Here is a 20,158-nt window from a genome sequence, read left to right on the forward strand (position 1 = left end):
ATATAGATACAATAGTTTGGAATCCATTGACACAAATAGTTTTTAATTAATGTAAGTCTATAGTATGCAGTACAGTTATAAAATGTTATTGAGAATTAATGCTAGCAAACATCTTTACATACACAAGAGTCTTGTGGGGAGATTACTTTCTGTTTCTAATGCACCATACACACACACCCTTTCAAAGTCTACTGCATCCACAGCTATTACTACTTTTTCATCTCAGAAATCTTAATCTTAAATTTAAAAGTCTTAGCTATTACAAAATTATATATGTGGCTACCAAAGCGAATTCTTAAGGAAGTTCTGCATGAGAGTAACTAAAACTAAGATCATGCAAAAATGTTATCTGTCTTGACAGGATTTGTTAACTAGAAGCTGCAATCCTATTCACTCACTGAACTCAAATGGAAGTTACTTCTGAACAGAAATATATGTTAATTGTTAATCTTATTAAGATGCATTCTGGAATGGTGATTTGGGATTTCTGAATTATCTTGAAAAGAATGTCCTTGTTTTGTCTCTGAAGTACTCTCATTCACACTTGACTCCACATGAAGTCGCTTACAAATCAGTTGAAGTACAGTTTTCCGGACACTTCTGGACATTAAGAAATACATAACTGGATCTAAGCAGCTGTTAAATGATGAGAAGACTAGTGTAATCTCGTTGTATTTGTGAATGCTCTGTTGCCAGTAACAAGAGGTTTTTTGTAGTTGTGAAGTGATATAAATTAATCTGAATATATGATAAGGAACAAAGCATAATGTGAAAATGATAAGTACTATGAAAGATTTCCTTGCAATGGCAACATATGTTCTAGTATTAGGAAAACTTGTTCTCTTCTTAGAAATTTTCAGAAGATTGTTTGCAATTTTAACATACGACAGAATCAGTAGAATGAAAACAATCCAAAATATTATAACAAGAATATAATTAACACCTGCTTCCACTTTTGCATTTCGCTTTTCTCTGTAATGGAAACATTTTGATGAATGTTTATCTTCCTTCCTGGTAGACTGAACAACCATCAGTATAAATCCCATTATTGCAACTGTCCACAGCGTACAACACAAATATACGCTTCGTCTTGCTGTTAACACTCTAGGGCGTTGTATAGATTTGTTAATTTTTACATAACGGTCCCAACTAATAAGCCCTAGCAGTACGATGCTGATGTACATGTTCATATAAAATAAGTTTCCTATAATCTTGCAAAAAATCAAGCCCAACAGCCACTTGTTCTGGGCTATGTGATAGTATATTCGGAAAGGGAGACAAAAGATCAGTAGGAGGTCTGCGATGGCAACATTAAGCAAATAAACATGGATAGAGTTCTTTTTGCAAGGAATGCCCAGAAAAACATACAGGGCAGTAATATTGCCAACCAATCCAATTACAAAAATGACTGAATATGAATATAGTAGAGTTAAAGACAGTGATTTGTCTTCCGTATCACAGTAAGTAACAGGCATTTCTGTGGAGTTTTTTCCAGTTTCATTTTCAGCAAATGAAAAATTCATGTTCTTCGCTGGGCTTTTCTTGTGCATACGGTATGGAAGTCAAAATTCTTAATAAATCTTCACTTACACTTTGCCTGGAATAAAAGGGAAGACAGTGCAACATGTACAGTGTGGAATTAACTTGATTAACTTTTCAAGCAAACTCAGAAGCTTTTCTGTCGTAAGCCTTATTTTAGCCGTGCATAAAATCAGCAAAATAGGGTCTTCGCCCAGAAACTATTTATGAACAAGTTTGCAATTATAACTGCTTTGTTTATGAAAACATTTTCCTCCTTTTATTTCTCCTCATTTTTTAAAGTAAGGAAAGAACGAAAAGTAGGCTTCCTATAAAATCTGATATCCATCCAGTATCCCCAGTGCTTAGATGATTGCATTGATAACAAGTGGTGATAAACAAATAGTACATAAAGTCTTCTTTGGCACATTAAAAACAAACTGTGGTTTTAAAAAAAATCAAAACTACAAAATGTGCCTTGATATTAGCTAAGTAGTATCTTAGGAATGTAAGAAGCAGATCTTGTTTACATACCAAATATAATTATTTGGAATTCCCAACTGTCTGTGGTGGCTGAGGCTGATGGGAGCCCAACAGTATCTGGAGAGCCATGGGTACCACACCTGGTTTAGGCAAAGAAATGTTAGAAATGGAACAAAGATCTTGTTAGGAAGCTGATAGATGATTTCTGGCAATATGCTTGATCTGTGGCTATGAGAATTTCCCCATGCATTAACTTGATTGAGAGTTCCTGCATAAATATTTGCATGTTGATACCTGAGCCCATAATAAAGTGACATTCCAAAATGACTTTGTCACCATAAAAACAGATTCAGATTATTTAAGGGTAGATTCAAAATGGGAAATCAAATTCTACTTTGTGTTTGTAGTTTAGAGTATGATTTCATTGTTGAAAATGAAAACATGAACCTTCAAGGATTTAGATTTGTAATTTTACTAGTGTGTCGCATTTTATATATTTATATCACATTTTATATATTTATACTGTGTGTGTGTGTTCGTGTTCTCTCTCTCTCTTTCTCTCTCTTAATAGAAGCAAGCAGCATTAAGCTCAGAGGGGCTTACTCCTCAATAGCCATGAATGAGGTTGTGCTATATTCACACTTCCTCGGCAGCAAATCCTAAACTGCCTTTTGTTTCAAATATATGCTACTACTTTGATAAAGTTGCTTGTGAATGTTATCCAGGTGGCAGTCTTAACATTTCTCTGCCTTTTTAAAAGGAAAGGAAAAAATGTGAAAGAAAAGTAGAATATGTTCTTGAGAAAAGTGCTGTCTCATCTGTCAAGAAAGTTGCACTAGAAATATAAAACTATTTTTCTGCACTTAACATATGAGAAAAATTGAACTATAATAAAAGGAAATACTCACTTTTGGGTTAGTGACGGAGTCTTTTCTACTGAATTCTGCTTTCAGAACTTGTGTTTAAGGAAGGAAGGGAGGAAAGGAAGTCTGTCTTATTAGAAAGTTGTGACTAGGGTTGTTTTAAACTGGTAAGAATCAGCTTCATCAGCTATTTTAGTCTTTCGTGCTTTCCTCCAGATATCTGTAGGAGGATTGGGGGATGGTGATGAGCTTTTATATGTAATAGTAATCTCTGATGCATGAAGATGCACCGCGGGAATGGCAGGTATATATAAACACACATTGGGATATGGCGGAGGACAAAATATGAGCACTAAATACAGGGGAACGCAGAAACACATCCTAATAAGAGAGCTGCCATAGCTGAAAACAAAAGCACATTTAAAAAGAAATCCCAGTTAGCTCTAACCATGATTTTAGCTTGCTGATGAGGCAAAGCTTAATCAGAGTTAAGGCAGCAGAAAGGGATATTTTACAGGGTGGTTGGGTAGTGTGATTTCCTGGACCTACTTCCAATGTTTTAATGATTATTGAGAGACAATTACTTTTTCAGTGAAAGAAATATTGCCTACAATCCTTTTCTAGGCACTAAGTAATGCTGTCAAATTTCATACTTCAATCTTCCATTTAAGCTATTCCTCTGATTGTTGTTATAATGTCTAAATAAAATGTCAAATCGATAATGGTATGTCCACCTCAGAATGCAACTTCCCTCCCCTAAATATTTTTCGTGCCTCTGCAAAACTTGTAGTTCCCCAAAGTCTGCTGATACCTCCTCTTTGTGCATGATCGTGCTATTTTGGCAACCTAAGGACGGGCAGCTGAGATAAATGAGATCACTGTTTGTGTGTGGTGAATTTTGCAGCGGATAGGTTACATGTGATTGACAGAGGAGTATTGCCACAGGAGTGGATGGACAAAATATGCACTGGTTTTGTCAACGTTTGCTAGGTGTAAAACTGTAAGGGGTACTACTGAATCAAACATAGTCAAAATGAGAACTTGTTGTGAAAAGGTAATTTAACAGTAAGGAATTAGACATATTATAAGAGCTTTTCATTCATTTATTTATTTATTTTAAAGAAGGTACAGAAGAATTCATGCAAATAGAATTTTGCAAGAGTTTTCCAGCTCAAAACAAGTGTGTTGCTTGTTTTAGTAAATTCTGTTTTTGCACCAGATAATAGGGACAGTGCCTCTTTGATATCTAATAGGAAGGAGCCCCAAATAATAGGTGCCACCACACTAAAGGCCTGATTCCTACATTGTTTGGAACAGACCTCCTGATAAGATGGTATCTTCAAGAGGTCCCAGTAAGCAGTTGAACCAATGCCTTTTGCACTAGCTGCAGGTAGCCAGAAGTGTGGTATGCAAGTTGACACAGAAATTTCTATTTTTGCTCCTAAAGTTCAGTTAAAGACTTCTCTACAAAAATAGGCAATAGACTAATTGCCTTTTATTGTATTGAAATTTGGATTTGCTCTGGTGAACTAACAAGAAATTTTCATTAGGAATAAAATCAGATAAGTTTAGGGAAATAACGCTTCTGTTCGTTGAGTGTGTTATGTTGATCACAAAAAACACAAGTCCTCCACCACAAACAAATTAAAATAAAAATCTGTGTTTTAACTTTATTCTCTTTTTTTGAGGTTCTTGGCATTAAGAAAATTTGATAAGATGTTACCTGAAATATGTTTACATGCAGCGTTTACTGTGACCAGTGTGCCCCTACATTGCATAAATGTGCTGTCCCATTTGCCATCTAAACCTATTTTTATAAATACACCATACCATCAGTGTAGGGAAACCTAACAAAGTAACCATTCCCTTGTTGTGAACGGTCGTATTTATGCCAATAATGAAGTAGCCGGATACCTCTGGAAAACATAGGTTAGGCTGACTATTTACACAGAATCTTCCTTATCCTCGTGAACATATTCCGCATTGGTTGAGCTTGTGCTACACAGAAAACTAAACCAGACTAGTGGAAGAATAATCCGGTTAAGTTGAATAACAAACTCAGTGAAACTCTGTGAGGGATTAGAACAGGAGTGGGAAACCTTTTTGACTCAAGGGGCCAGATCGTTATCATTCCTTGGCCCCATAGGCCATCTTTAACAGGTGGGCAAGAAACCACCTTATACTAGACAGTTGACGGGTGGGTTGTCAAAGTTCCTTGTGCAACATGTCCCAAGCACCCAAGTGGTTGTCAGGCACTTGCAAACCACAACATGATGGGAGTTTCCAGCAAAGTGGCAAGGTGCTATCTACAAAGACCAGCTTTGCAATTGAGTTTCCTACAGGGAATTCAGGCAGACAGCCAATCCAGTAGGATTGAACTTACTGCCCATCAGCTAACTTCAGCCCTGCTTTTTACAGGGATAGGCTGCAGGATTGAGTTCACCAGAGGGTGCTCAGTTGTGTAGCCAATTCAATGTATGTCTCCCTACCCTAAACATGACATCACATATGACATCAGAAGGAGGCTTGCCATCCCTGGATTGAAATCTAACAGGTTTTGGGTGCTTCACTCCTTGGTGGTAGAACAGAAATTTACAAGAATAACAAAATTACTTTCTCAACAAATTCCCGCTTTCAGCTGCCCCGATATCACATGCCAAAACCATGGTTCTGTTCAGCTGATGCATCCATTAATGTCAACTGACATTCTTTCTAGCCTTAATACCATTACCAAATGTGTGTTGTATTTTTGTGAATACCTAAAGCCTAGCTAACTCCGTTGAAGTCCTACACCAAGAATACTTTGCCATTTATATGGTGCTTGTGATTGTTGTAAAGACATAAGCCTATTTTCTGTTGTCATAATGTTTTGTTTATACAAAAATTTGTCTTTGTAAATTAAATATCAGAGGGGTTTTTGTCATTTCAGCCGCACTGTGTGCTACTTGCCTCAAAGGAAAATTCGGCACCTGTGAAACTTGGTGGTTTTGGTGTTGCTATTCAATTAGGGGAATCGGGACTTGTTGCTGGAGGTAAGAAATGCAAGTGTTTCAAAAGAGGTGCTATGGAGCTCAGAATGGCTAATTAACATTTCAGGCACGAACTACCTAAAAACACTTTCACTTCTCATAGTTGTATGTGAGGGAGGGGTTTTTATGACAGTCAAAATGAAAGAGGATTCATGATGAGAATGTTCCCTTTCTGAGAATTTTTTATTATTATTATCACCTTCCCACCTCCCCCAATGTCTTTTGACTGTCTTAACACCTTTTAAATAAACAATCCTTGAGCTACTTATTAGCCTTGCCATGAATCATGTATAATTGGGGGGGGGAGAGAAAAAAACCTTCTAGGCCTGCGTTTGAAGCCCCTCCTTAAAAGTTGCCAGTTTGCTATTCTGCTTCAATTAAAGCCAGGATGCCTGTGTTCGTGTCATGTAACATTCAGTGGAGACAAAGCAAGGAGGAGGAGAGACAAAAGGGGTGCATTTACCAGGCCCCAGGCCACTGAGATCAGCCAGGCTTCTTGTGTCATGGGCTGTTACTGCACTGGTAGAACTGTTACAGGCCGCCATGTCTTTTTCCAAGTAGAGGCTGCTCAGATCATAGCTCCATCTTTGAAAACTAAAGTCGTTTTTGTATTTTCCTCCAGGACGGGTAGGAACGCCTCATTTTATGGCCCCAGAAGTAGTAAAAAGAGAGCCATATGGAAAGCCTGTAGATGTGTGGGGATGTGGAGTGATCCTTTTTATTCTGCTCAGTGGTTGTTTGCCTTTTTATGGAACAAAGGAAAGATTATTTGAAGGCATTATCAAAGGAAAATACAAGGTACGTTATAGTAATTGCTTTTCTGAAGGAAAAGGAAGTCTGCATTTTTGTAAAATGTATTTTGATGCATTAAAATATCAAAAAAAAGCCTGGAGTTTGTCCACATATGAATGAATCAGTCTCCTGAACAGTTGTACTCTGAGCACTGCGGAAGTACAGAACAACTAGAGGGGTAGTTCCCCTCTCCCAGCTCCAAGTTCAGGAAGGGGGCTGGGACTTGTCATGGGCATTCACTATGAAAGGACCTGTCACACTCATCATGGATACTTGCCACGAAAAGCACGGCAAGTGAGTTTGCAGACCCCTGACCTGTACAGTCTTCATCCCTAGTCATTTGTTGTTGCATTATTTCCCCTGATCCTGCTGGTAAGCACTGAAGTCTCCAGTAGTGCTTCCCTTCCCCATGGCACTGGAAGTGTTGTTGTTAGCCAGGTTAATGTGCCATAATTTTTAAAGAGCTCAAATAAATCCTCTTAATGTGTTCACTTTTTAAAAAGGTCATTGCAAGTATTGAGCCTTCTTACAGTACTGTACCTCCTTTCTGATTTTATTAATTGGTTTGTATTTTTGGAGTTGCGATCATTTGGTAACAATGACAACACTTTTTACATAAAGTTGGTGGCATTAAATCACATAAATTAAAGCATATTAAAATCATTCTGTGGGTAAGCTGTCCTGTGTTTCCTTACTACTCAGTTCTTCTTTTGTAGAAAACATGGAGGAGCTAGAAACCACATAGTTTCCAAATCACAGTGGTTTAACAATAAAGTCTAGTTTCAAGTTTACAGTTTCATTCAAAACTGACATTTGAAAACTCCTAGTACCTGTTTTCAAAGCCAAATACTAGGTTTTAGTTTATAGTTCATCAGCTGGGGAGTCTCTGCTCTTTTTAAAGAAGAGCAACAAAAACACTTTCTATAAAGTGATTCTGAACCATTTTAAAATATAATAAAAGCTGCACAAAGTTGGGTGTTTTCCATCTGTGGCTTGCTGAAATTTTCTTTACTTTTGAGGGAATTAAACCATCTTTAGTTAATTGTCCTTAGTTTGCAGGAGTATTGAGTGTGTATGTTATGTTTCAGTGGCGGTGTATGTGTACACCTCAAACATGCACACACAGAAATCAGAAACTTGAACTTAGGTAACAGATTCCATTGGGAAAAAAGCTGAATTATGTAATATGTACATATTATTTGTATTGAACACATGCATACATACATACATTATTATTATTTATTAGAAACTAGCTAAATGTTGCATGCAAATATGAGTAATGAAACTCTAATTGCTCTTTTCTTTTCTGGGGGGATACTTTCCCTTTTCCCTACCCCTTTCTTTTGCATACTAAATCCTGTTACTGCTGTTACTGTTTTCAGTGCATGCAGTTTCAAATACATAAAAGTTCATGAATACATAAAAGTTCATGAGTTCATGAAGGAGAGAAAGTGACATGGGTGGGTGATTTGTTAAATATCTTATACCCTAAATCACCACCACCTGAACTGTCTTTTATTACTTTTTTTTTTAATGCCCTTGAGAGAGTTTCTTTATATGCATTGTACATAGTGTTAAGTTAGGCCCTTGCTGCTGAGGTCTAAGATCGGTTATTCGGAAATAAATAGAGAAGTATTTTGCAATTACAGTTTCAAAGTGTTCAGCACTTTTAAATATTGGAGAATTCAATTGACTTGATCTGGTAGATTACTTGGTGAACTGTTTCAGTTCTTACAAATGTTGTTGTGCAGTAATCTGCACAAATGTTTTAACTTGGATTGACATTTCCAGCTTTTTAGCAATCTACAGCATGCTTCTGCAACTCTTGTTGTAAAGACCCCTGTTATGTGCCTTAGCTTAACTTACTGTTTTTGACCTAGATGAATCCAAGGCAATGGAGCCATATCTCTGAAAGTGCCAAAGATTTGGTACGACGTATGCTTATGCTGGACCCAGCTGAAAGAATAACTGTTTACGAGGCACTCAACCATCCTTGGCTGAAGGTAAGCAGTATAAACGGTGTAAAAGCAGCTCTCCAAATCTGTCAACGTTTGTAAATCTTAGTAAGACTGTTGCTAACTCGTATGAATTGATACAAAGCCCTCAGATGGCATAATAATAATATAATTAAACAAAACATTATAAAAATATTTGAGCACATTTAATATTTGAAGCCAAAAGAATAGAAAAAAATAAAATGTCAGTGTTCTAAACACTGTAGAAAAACATACAAAATAAAAATCATGCCTAAAAACTATCAGGGATGCGACTAACCTTTTTTCATAAGGGAATCTGTAATTGTGGTCTTGCCACAGAGAAGGTTTGTCTCAAACTGTCAAAAGGCATCCAGGGATGGATTCTAAGGTGGTATTTTGTAATGTTTCAATATTTGTCAAAAATCTACAATACCACCCTTAATTATTCTCTTCTGTTTATCTGTAATTTCACATTCTTGCTCCTAACTTTATGGCAGCAGTGAAGAACCATTTTATTTCAGGGGCATTTAAGGTCCTCCGAGTTGCTACTCTGAGCTTGAGTTTTTCTGTTTATGGCTCCTTGGGTTTTTGTTGTTGTTGTTGTTGTTTTTTGTGTGTGTGTGTGTTTTTGTCCAATAGTTGTTATTAAATATTTTTCTAAATGATTATGAGCTATCTCAAGACACTTTGTGAGAGATAAATATTTTTTTTAAAAAAAGAAGAGATTCCTGAGAATTGCCCTGGCTCAGATTAAAACTTACAAACATACATTTTCAGGGGATTTTTGTTTGTTTTGAACATGTGTTTGAGTTAATAGCTTACTCTTACTGAATACAGTTCTAAATGATATTAATTCATTGTTTCCAATATTTTATTTGTAGGAACGTGATCGCTATGCATACAAGATTCACCTTCCAGAAACTGTGGAACAGCTGAGGAAATTCAATGCAAGAAGGAAGTTAAAGGTAAAGAAAACAAGCAAACTACTTATATTAAAATACACCAAAATAACATTCAGGGTGATAGCCAATGTTAGTCATATCCATGCCAGACTTATATGTTACTCTGAATATGACTTAGTTGAATATCACTCTCAGAATAGTATTCTAAGTTGTTGGCCTTAATGATATGGGGGGGGGGGTTGTTTGGGGGGGGGATCTTCATGAAAAGAATGTGCCCAAGTACATGCAGTATTTGCAAGCTGACGTCCCCAACTTGCATTTCAGCAGAGCAAAGCAGTAATAGGCCATTTACGCAGTCTCTGGGTGGGCAGCAGTTGCAGCCTGTTGCAGCAGGCCCTCAATGCCACAGAACCAAAGGCCTCCATTGTGTGGCCAGCTGTTGGGGAATTCCCCTACCAGCTGCAAAGGAGGGTGGGATAACCCACCATCTCCTAGTTTTCGAATCAGCCAATCAGAGGGCCCAGCTATATAGGCCAATTGTGCCCGAGTTCAGGACTTCAGTCAGCTGAAGAACATATTACTACTTGAAATTGTGCTACAGAGAATAAAGCTTAATGGTTACTCTGGTATTGCACAATCCTTTGTTTCAGTCATAAACACTTCACAAAAGTAAAGAACTTTAAACCAGTTTCTGATTCAACTGATTCATCCTAGAATGGCTATTAAAATATCCACAGAGTTGGCTCTGCAAAGGTGTGTTGAATTCATAGATGACCATTTAAATACAGGTTACAAGCAAGCAGCTATTTTTGCTAGTGCTAAATTTAGAATCTCCTTTGGCCTTAAAATGATGGCTTTAGGATCTATAGTATTGGGGGGAACATTACTGATAGTGCACTTTGTGAGTTTAGCTTTTTGTTTATTCAGGGTGCAGTACTAGCAGCAGTATCAAGCCACAAATTCAATTCTTTCTACGGTGATCCCCCTGAAGAACTGCCAGACTTCTCTGAAGACCCTACCTCCTCAGGTATTTCCATTTAAAAGAACATTACTCTAGTGACTTTCGGTCAGACGTATTCTAATTGTGGGTGGTATCCAACAGAGCACTTCTGCTAAAACCAGAATTTCCGCTTGCACAAGAGATATTTTCATTGGGTGTCAGACCACCACATATGGGTGACTATCGCCACCTGGCCTTCAAAGCAGGAAATGTTCAGAGTCAAGCAGGATTGATGTAATAAGATTCCCAAGGAGCTGAACTACTCAGTAGTCTACCTGCCACAGCTTAAAAAAATACATGTTTGAAGAATGTTAGAAACAGCAGAAGAGATTCCTGCTTTGTCTTCCTTAGAGATAAACTTCAGCTCAGACTAGGAAGTAGGAACATAGAAAGCAGCCTTAGTTTATGTCAGATTTTTAGGACATCTGGCTCAGTATTACCTATACTGACCAGGAATGGCTTCCCAGGGTTTCAGACAGGAATCTTTATCAGCTGTAATGGATAATCCAGGGCAGTGGTTTTCAACCAGTGTGCCATGGCACCCTAGGGTGCCTCGAATGATGGTCAGGGTGTCATGGGCAACACTGACCTCTGTCCCTTTCCTTCCTTCCCTCCCTTCCTCTGATGCCCTCTCATGTCTCTCCCTCCCAAAGGCCTGCACAGCTCTTTGTTGCAGCAGCCCTGGCTACAAGCTCCCCATGTGAATGGTGCCTCTGGTGCTGGTCAGGGGGTGCTTCCCAGGCCCATGGGACAGTGTGAGGAGGTACCTCTCTTTGGGACATGGGGGGCAGCTCAGAGACCAGGGGTGGCAGCTGCGGCTGCCCAGAGGACTCCCAAGGAGAGGGGAGAGAAGAGGAGACTTGAGAGAACACTCCACAAGGGAGGGTGTTTGAAAAAGGGTGAGAAGCTGCCAGCTCTGCAGGCAAGGGGTGACATAACTGGGCTTCTGAGCCCCACAGGGGTGCCACAGAAAGAATGTAGTTGGTCAAGGGAGCCGTGGAGCCAAAAAGGTTGAAAACCTTTGTTCCAGGGGTTAAACCTGGGCTTGGTTGTAGTATATACTCTGCCCCTGAGCTATGCTTCCCAATTCATATTGGGAGCAAGAAATCTATCTCTGTCCCAAGTCCTCTAGCAAGTGCTCTGGCAGCCTATTAGTTCAGTTAACTCAAATAAAAGTGCTTTTGATAATGTATAGAGCTCTGAACAACTTGGGATTTGGGTATCTGAGAGAATTCTTCTGCCAGCACAAACCTGTTGAGGCTTTGAGAACAGTGCCTGTGGTCCCGCTTTTTGTCCCTCATTTTAATGTTATTCACAGTGTGGGGACATAGGATAGGGTCTTCTCAGTGCTGGCACCCCAATTATGAAACACTTTCCCCCTATTAGCACAGACAGCTACCTCCTTAATGAGCTTCTGTCACCATTTAAAACTTGCTCAGGTTTACGGTGGACATGATTATCTGTTCTCATCTATGGATCTTTACATTTTAATGCTGTCTGATTCTGTTGGTTTTATGATAATTTGATATTGTAGGATGTCTCACTGTTTTTATTTCAGTTGCTTAAAGTTTATTGCTTATATTGTATTATTGTTTTTTTGTAAACCTCTTTGTGATCTTTTTCTGGATAAAAAGTGGTATGCCAGTACTTCAATTAATAAATAACGGCTTAGGTGAGAGGTAGTTTCAGTTATTTACACTGAAATTTGGAGAAGTTAAAAACAGCAAAAGTCTCGTAACTTTCTTACTTCCATCATACTTCAGTACAATTGAGGCAAATCTCTATCTTTGTCCCCAATTCCTTTGCACCTACTAGCTGACTTATAATAATAATAATAATAATTTATTATTTATACCCTGCTCACCTGGCTGGGTTTCCCCAGCCACTCTTTGGGGTGAGTAGTTGTGGCAAGGAAAAATAGAAGCCCCCTAGTAACCCAATCAGAATCAAGTAACAAAAACAATTAGGAAAAGTAAAGGAACCTTTAAGGTGATGAAAAAATAATCCTGAGGTTGATGTAACAAATGCATCTCCAAATTGTTCAGAATATTCTTTCCTATTCAGTATCTTGTAAGTGGTTCCCAGTTTGTATGAATTTTCTTTTTCTCAAATAATATTTATAATTTGAACATAATTAATTCAGTTAACTAATTTTACTGCATGCCATATCTTGATAAGTTGTTTTGTTACCAAAAGGGAGCACTTACTGATTACCCACCCACAAACACTATTAATACATTGACATATTTCCCACTAGCTGTGATCTCTGATCTCTAAAATGTACTATAGTACACCGAAAGTCAGTCACAACTTTGCATAATATACATTTTCACTTCAAGATTTTTGCATTATGCACTATGTTTTTCAAGAGCCATCTATTAAAGATTCAGGAAGGCTTTCTTTCTACTGGTTCCTCAATCTTAATAGAAGCAGTAGCCCACTTGCATAACTGCCCTGTCATATTTCCTGTTCTAAAACTTGCATGGTTCCTCTTATTTTCTGTACAGCATCAGCATGATTTCTCTTCCTCATTTGAAGATATCAGCATGTATTAAAGCAAAGGTTCATAGTTAGTTTACTTTGTCTCCGCATGCACCCTTGTGTCTTGAATATGTCAGGTGGAAGAGTTATGAAACTGAAGACGCCTCCTTCTCACACTAGGTTGCAGGAATGTGTTGATGCTGTATAGCAGTACTAAGCTATATTGCTATGTGTAATGCCATCCTACTGTATTATTTTGTTTTAGTTTTTCCAGAGGCAGGAAGGAGGGACTTGAATGTTTTTTTGACACTAAATTAACTGTTCTCACTGAAGAATCCTTCAGAGGGATTTGTACCTTATTTCTTGAAATAAAATAATTCAATTTTTAAAAAACGAATGTGGCATGAAATACAAGCTTATTAGTAAGGAACTTAAGAATCTGCAGTTGAGCTTTTATATTTAAATTTAACTGAAGTAGTGCTGCATGATTCTAAATCTGAGGGGGAAAGTGAAGAAGCATGATATCTTGCTAGCAACGTGCACTAAACCCTAATTCTCAGCCTTGGTCTTTTAACATTTATTTTCGGAACATAGTCTACTTTACAAGTGTGTTGTACAGATTAGCAATGGTTTGAACACTCAAAAGCACTGTACAAATGCTGCTGGTTTCTGCAATAATATTAATTCTTCAATATCTTCAATATCATACTTATTCTTATAAAATTATGGAAATCAGCAGAAATGCAGGTTGTTTACTGGCAAAACTTTCAGAATGCAAATTTCAAATGGGATTCTTCTTTCCAAGGTAATACCAGTTGAATTTTTCTGGGATGTGACAGTTCTGGTAAGGAAGAGTATAGTGTGTAGGGCAGTGTTTTTGTCGGGGGGGGGTGGAGGGGTACGTATACCCCTAAACATTTTGTGAATCTTTGTACATTTGCCCATGTACTGTATCTATTTTTCCCAGTTTGAACTATAAAATGGTGGTTTTCTTGAGTCAAAATGAAATTACCCCTAAACATTTTTTTAATGAAAAAAGCACTCATGTAGGGTATAAAGCAGTGTTCCCAACTCCCAGCAGCCCTAGTCAGCATTTGTAGTGGTTCGGGAGCTAAAAATAAGTATTTTTAGATTTCCTGTATTTAATGCTTTGCTTGTAATAATAAGAAATAATGTAAGAAATGTTTCGTGTTTAGTGCTTGGTACACTAAATTACCAAAATTATTTTAACATTCTATAATTACAATCCTGCCTAAGCACTTCAACAAAAGTTTAGGATGTCATTTTGCTTGTTGTTAGATTAACAGGATGCCAGAGGAAAATTCTATTTTGGTGTTAAAAGACATCAGTTTGATAAGGTAGTAAGGAAGCAATACTCAAGATAAATAATGTAACAAAAAGAGAAACAGTCACAGCAATCCTGATGTAGGACACACTGTGAAGTAACTTTAGATTATTTATTATGGATATTACATTTATTTATTTATTTATTTATTTACTTACTTACTTACTTACTATACCACCTTTTATCCGAAGATTACCAATAACCCCCCTCTTATTAACACTTCTAAAAGGCTACAGAATCTTAATCAGCTAAAGCCCTGGTTACAGAGAAACGTTTTTGCATGGCTCCTGAAAAGATGTAATGAAGGCACCTGGCGAGCCTCCTTGGAGAGAGCATTCCACAAACAGAAATCCACCACAGAAAAGGCCCATTCTCATGTTTCTACGCTCCGGATCTCTGGTGGAGGAGGCAGACAAAAAAGAGCCTCAGATGATGATTGCAGGGTCTGGGGCGGTTCATATGGGAAGATGCGGTCCTTGAGGTATTGCGGTCCTGAGCCTTTTAAGAGGTTATAGATCCAAACCAGCACTTTGCTTACAGATAGCCAGAGTCCAGTTCTGCAATGTATCCCACCCCCGCACCCCCCACCCCGATAATTATAGACCACGCTTCTTCAAATTATCCCAGGGCAGGTTACAAAAATATAACAAACACATTACAATGAACAATTACAATAAAAAAATCAGAAAACAACTAAATACCCTTCCCTTTACAAAAGTACATCTCCCTTAAAGCCTATAGAGTGTGAGCAAACTGGCTAGACAATTCAAGTAGACCAGATCCCATAACCTAACCAACATCTGAGCTTGAACAAAAAAAAAAGAGTTATTTAAACCAGTATAATAAAAATAAAACTGTCTTGAAAGGAAAATTGGTCTAGGCAATCTCACCACTCTTTTTCAAATAAAACCATATGATTGTCTTAACAGAACTCTCATCACTCAGGAGTTTGAGTTTTATTTTTGGATATGACGGATTGAGTTTGTCACTGAAGGTTTAAGTGCTTTGATTTGCCACTAGATGGCAGAGAGAATGAACTTTCTGGGACCATTTCCTTAACAGGCAAATGTTAATGTTTACTTGTATACATTACTGCATAAAATGATGCAGTATGCAATCTTTGAAGCAGCAAAGGGGAGCCCCAAAGGTCTAATTAGGTCTACCAGGCTTCAATCAGACCCTCTGAGCGGTTCCAATTTCCCACTCATGCTTTAAAGCACAATAATTTCTTAATGAGCTAAAATATGTATGTGCATATGTATAACATTCTTCAATAGTGCTTTAGCCTGAATGAAAAGAAGCAGATGAATGAAACTCTGGCATTGTGGTTGACATTATTACAACAAATCTAGATGCCAATTTTGACCTTGTATCTACAGGATCTAATAATGTCAGCCAAAACATTGCAGAGTCATGTGCCAGCAATGTCTTTCTGTATTCTATGCAGGATGAACAGGTCAAACACAAAAAGTGGACACAAATTTGACATCAGAACTTGTAATACTAGAGAATATTTTGACATTCCAAGACACTTAAGACAGTCATCCTCAAACAAAGGAACTTTGGTGTTAGACTCCATCTTGAAATTGCTGGACTGCATGTTGTCAGGAAATTCAATTTGATCAGCTGTGATTGTCACTGTAACATTAATTTTCATGTAATTATTACTGCTCTTTGTGCAATTTGGTACCCTATGACTTCACTCCTTGCTTAACCCCATGAGATCCATGCTACGCCAAAAAGTGTCTCCCAACTTGGAATTAGACTATACATTTTTTTTAAGTAGAGTCAGTTTCACAAAACCTTATGCCAGCATTTTTCAATCCGTGGCCCAGGGATCCCTGGTGAGCCTCAGCCCTGAAGCCCAGGTGCAGTATAAACTTTTGACTAGGCTGGTGCCAGCAGCAGTTCCCTGCATGCACAGTATGTTGACATGTTTTTCAGCAGGTTTGTTAGAGAGCAAGGCTGTAGTATGCAAAATTTTAGAGAATGGAGGGAAAGGAAAGAATGAGAAGGGAAGGGAAGACCTGGATGACAGGTAGACAGTGTGTCATGTGAATGTGAGGGAAGGAAAAGGAGTAGGATGTACTGATGGAGAGGATAAGTGTCTGGGCCCGCTGCTGTGTGTTCTGGCATCTTCTGCCCCTGTAAGGAGTTATCAACACTCCTCCACAAGAGAGGTGGAGCTGTTTCTCATGGGGGACCTATGTACTGTTTCTACTACTTCACAGACACTGAGAGCAGATATGAGTGCCCTGAAACAGTAAGTAGTGCTCTGATCTGCTATGAAGTTTCCCAAGTGCTGGGCATAGCCCAACATGCTGGAAAATAGGTGCACACCTTCCTGTTCCCAGAGTGACCAGCTCTCAGTAGCAGTGGCTAGAACAGTGTTTCTCCAACTTGGGTCCCCAGCTGTTGTTGGACTACTGCTCTCATCATCCCTGACCACTGGTCTTGCTAGCTAGGGATGATGAGAATTGTAGTCCAACAGTAAATGGGGACCCAAGTTGGAGAAACACTTAACAGCTACCTCAACACAATAGCGGAGCTTCACAGTGGTGCTTTAGCAGCTCATGCAGTTGCTGTTTGAACCCATCACTTCAAAGGTGGTATTTTTAGTAGGATTCATCCTGACCATGAGATGTGGGCCTTTCTTTGAGACTTCTTGTGCCATATTTGGCACTGCACAGAGACGGAGTCATGCTGAAATCTGACATCTCAGGTTTACCCAAAGTCCATTCCATCTTAATGAGCCTATAGTTCTTCTAGAATTTTTCCCAAACCTGGGATTAGAATAGGACAAAGCAGTGCATAGCGTAGATGTTTGCTAGGCGTTGTCCAGGACCAGATCATCGGGAGAATCTGCCACCGTCAATTTGCTGTGGCTATGCAAAACTGAGTGAACTAGTCTCAATTCAACATTTCATTCACTGAGTGTCCATCTTCACCTCTATGGACTGGCAAAGCTTGCTGCTCTGAAACAGGTCCAGCTTTATTCCCATAGGCTATTATAGCTTCCACTGGGTTCTTTTAGGGAGTTGCAGTACTAAATATTTGGCCCCCTGCAACATTGCAGCCCTTGTTCATCACTTCTAGCTGGATGTGAGATCCCGGACGGATGCCTTCTTTGTCTGTACTCAACTTTTTTGCTTTCTTAGCCCTTGTCCCACCTCCAGTAAGCTTGCTACTCTACTGATATGTGTGACTGCACAGAGACTTGTACCTGTTGTTCTTTGAGTGGTCATCCGTGCAGGCAGGCAGCCTGTCCCCTGCTCCAGGCATTACTATTTTTCTACATGGCTCATTTATATATGTGTTGTGACCATTGAAAATTTGAACTGAGTGGGAAGGTGGGTGCATTGAGGATGGAGTGCCTGCCAAATTCTAGCTTAGCTTGAGAATGTTCCCAAATGAGACTCTGTGCAAAATCTATATGTGTATCTGCACAGATGACTACTCAGAGAACTGACATTATAGGTAAACAGCCTGTTCTTTGCATCAGACTTGTTTTCTTCTTCTGCCTGATGTTGAATACATCTACTCACCATAATGTTTACATATATGTATTTGTTTTCCTGTCTGAGCAGTTTTAAGATCATTTTTACAATAATTTCCCTAGCTACTCCAGCTACAAAAAAGTCCAAAGTTTTTTCACAATTGAATCACAGGTTAATGTTTTGAAATTATGATCAAACTGCCTGGTAGATTAAATTTACTAAAGATGTGAAAAGCTATGATGCTATATAATTATGCACACAGATTTTGCATATATATCATGTACACTTGTACTTCCTTACTCCTGTATGGCATAACTGATAGCAAAAATATTGTACTTGTTTTAATTTCAAAAATTATACAACTGCCAGAAAGTCAGGTGTTTAGCATAGGGAAAATGTATGACAGGGTCTGCTTCCCCACTTTGTATTGCTTATTTTAACCAACATATTAAAATATAACCTATAATAAATAAAATGTGTTTGTGTGTTCATCTTTTTTGTGTGGCTAAGCTAGTGTGCCAGGTTGCAGCTTTTATAATTGCTTATTTTGAAATCTTCATGCTATTTGTTGTTTGTCCAAATGCTGCCTTTCCTGCTAGGACTTCTAGCTGCAGAAAGTAGGTATCCCTTTGTTTTCCTCTAAAGCTTTGCATTCTGCTACTGTGTTTGGCTTGCATGTTTAAATCTGCTATTTTCTCCTTTATCCCAGTTTTATATTGCCTGTGCTTAAAAGAAACATAAAAGCATGCTGTAATTGTATACACTATTTGGTAGTTAACTATAATAAAAAATGTTTCTTCTGGATTTTTTTTTGAAAGCTGTTCTTGATATAGTATTAAGAGTAAGAACACAATTCTTCTCCCAGCAAGGGTGCAAAACCTGCATATGGCAGGTTTCCTCAACTAATCAATGCAGCCCTGTTTCTCTTCCTCAGTTCAAAGCACAAAGAAGCACACGAAGGCCTTAAGGTAGGCATAGGCAAACTCAGCCCTCCAGATGTTTTGAGACTACAACTCCCATCATCCCTGACCACTGGTCCTGTTAGCTAAGGATGATGGGAGTTGTCGTTCCAAAACATCTGGAGGGCCAAATTTGCCCGTGCCTGCCTTAAGGGAAATGGGAGGTCTGTGTGCCCACCCTCTCTCTCCCTGTAATTTTAAGTTACTGAAAATCAATATATTGAGTAACTTATAATACACATGTTCTCTCTTCTCCACTCTCGCATTCAACCCTCCCCCTTTCATTGTTTGCAATAATTGTAGTTTTCCAAAAGTGTGCAAACTATGTATAGCATCAACTAGTGCTGCTTCCAAATTATGGCCTCAAATCATAGTTTGGAGACAGTTCCTGGTTAGTGCTAACCATAGTTTTGCCTGATTCAGATGCCTCACCAATTGCTGGTTATCACAGCCCATGGAGCAGAATGGAGAAGCTGCATGCAAAGCTGGAGTTGGGACAACATGAACCCATCACACAGCCTGATCTTCACACTGTGGTTAGAATAGGTAAACATATTGAAGCTGCCTTATGGTGAGTCAGACCATAACTCTGTATTTTGTCTGTTCAGACAGGCAGCAGCTAGAGATGGACAAGTTTCCCCCTCATTTGCTTTTGATTGACTTGTGAATGAACATGACTTTCCTTTCTGTGTAGAATCCTCTTTATTTTAAATATTAGTACAAGTTTCATGACTCTTAAGAAGATAATACCTTGTTCTAAATCTCAGGATCTTCTCTAAGTGAAGTGCCCTGAAGTGTCAGATCTGTATAGGCAATACGATTACCACAATGGGAATTCTTTTTTTGTCACCAGCTGTATGCATTCTGCACGTTTGCCATGCAACAATGGAATTTGATATCTGCTGAAGAATTTGGTATCCTGGGTATCACAGTTTCTAACTCAGGGTCCTAGTATGGGATGTCAGAATTAAAATTGCTGCTTTTCTGGAAAGTTCTATTTGGTTGCTCTAATTTGAACACACGTATGCATTTCACTGTTCAGGTATATGGCACTGACAACTGTGGTCTAGTATCTGACTAAAAAAAGTATCTCAGGTATTAAAAAGGGGTAATTAACTATAAAATGTATATCAGTTTCCTTTAAATTTTATACATTTTTAAGAAGTGGCATTTCCTTACCATTATTAAAGATTGGACAAAATCAGTAAGCTGGGGGTATGAGGTAGATATTCCTATGTTTATGCATATGGAAATGCATTGAATTTCCCGCCCTCCCGCCCACATCAAATATTTACTAAAGACAAATCATTGTA

At 38.4% G+C, this 20,158-nt stretch overlaps 2 protein-coding genes across 22 annotated transcripts in view; one reads left to right on the forward strand and one right to left on the reverse strand.

Moving 5' to 3' along the window:
• Nucleotides 1-20,158, forward strand: part of CASK (calcium/calmodulin dependent serine protein kinase) — a 118,103-nt gene that overhangs the window by 57,177 nt on the left and 40,768 nt on the right. For 11 of the 21 annotated variants that reach the window (XM_083437282.1, XM_083437289.1, XM_083437294.1 and 8 more), the window contains 5 exons: nt 5,794-5,896; nt 6,516-6,691; nt 8,566-8,688; nt 9,543-9,626; nt 10,491-10,590. In XM_083437282.1, the coding sequence (XP_083293408.1) occupies nt 5,794-5,896; nt 6,516-6,691; nt 8,566-8,688; nt 9,543-9,626; nt 10,491-10,590 (586 nt within the window). Of the gene's footprint in view, nt 1-5,793; nt 5,897-6,515; nt 6,692-8,565; nt 8,689-9,542; nt 9,627-10,490; nt 10,591-18,485; nt 18,504-20,158 lie in introns of all 21 variants that reach the window. The other 10 variants (XM_083437281.1, XM_083437295.1, XM_083437300.1 and 7 more) reach the window with 1 other exon arrangement.
• On the reverse strand, nt 23-3,173 carry GPR34 (G protein-coupled receptor 34). Its single transcript, XM_083437391.1, has 3 exons — nt 2,910-3,173; nt 2,053-2,141; nt 23-1,597 (listed from the first exon to the last, which is right to left on the reverse strand). The coding sequence occupies exon 3, from the start codon at nt 1,548-1,550 to the stop codon at nt 438-440; it is 1,113 nt and encodes a 370-aa protein (XP_083293517.1). The 5' UTR covers nt 1,551-1,597; nt 2,053-2,141; nt 2,910-3,173; the 3' UTR covers nt 23-437.

This window comes from Podarcis tiliguerta (assembly GCF_965153285.1).
Source record: "Podarcis tiliguerta genome assembly, chromosome: 4".
NCBI classification, from domain to species: Eukaryota; Metazoa; Chordata; class Lepidosauria; order Squamata; family Lacertidae; genus Podarcis; species Podarcis tiliguerta.

What these genes read in the sequence shown, in the direction of transcription:
- GPR34 (XM_083437391.1), bottom strand. Translation starts at nt 1,550, where the DNA reads ATGCACAAGAAAAGCCCAGCGAAGAACATGAATTTTTCATTTGCTGAA.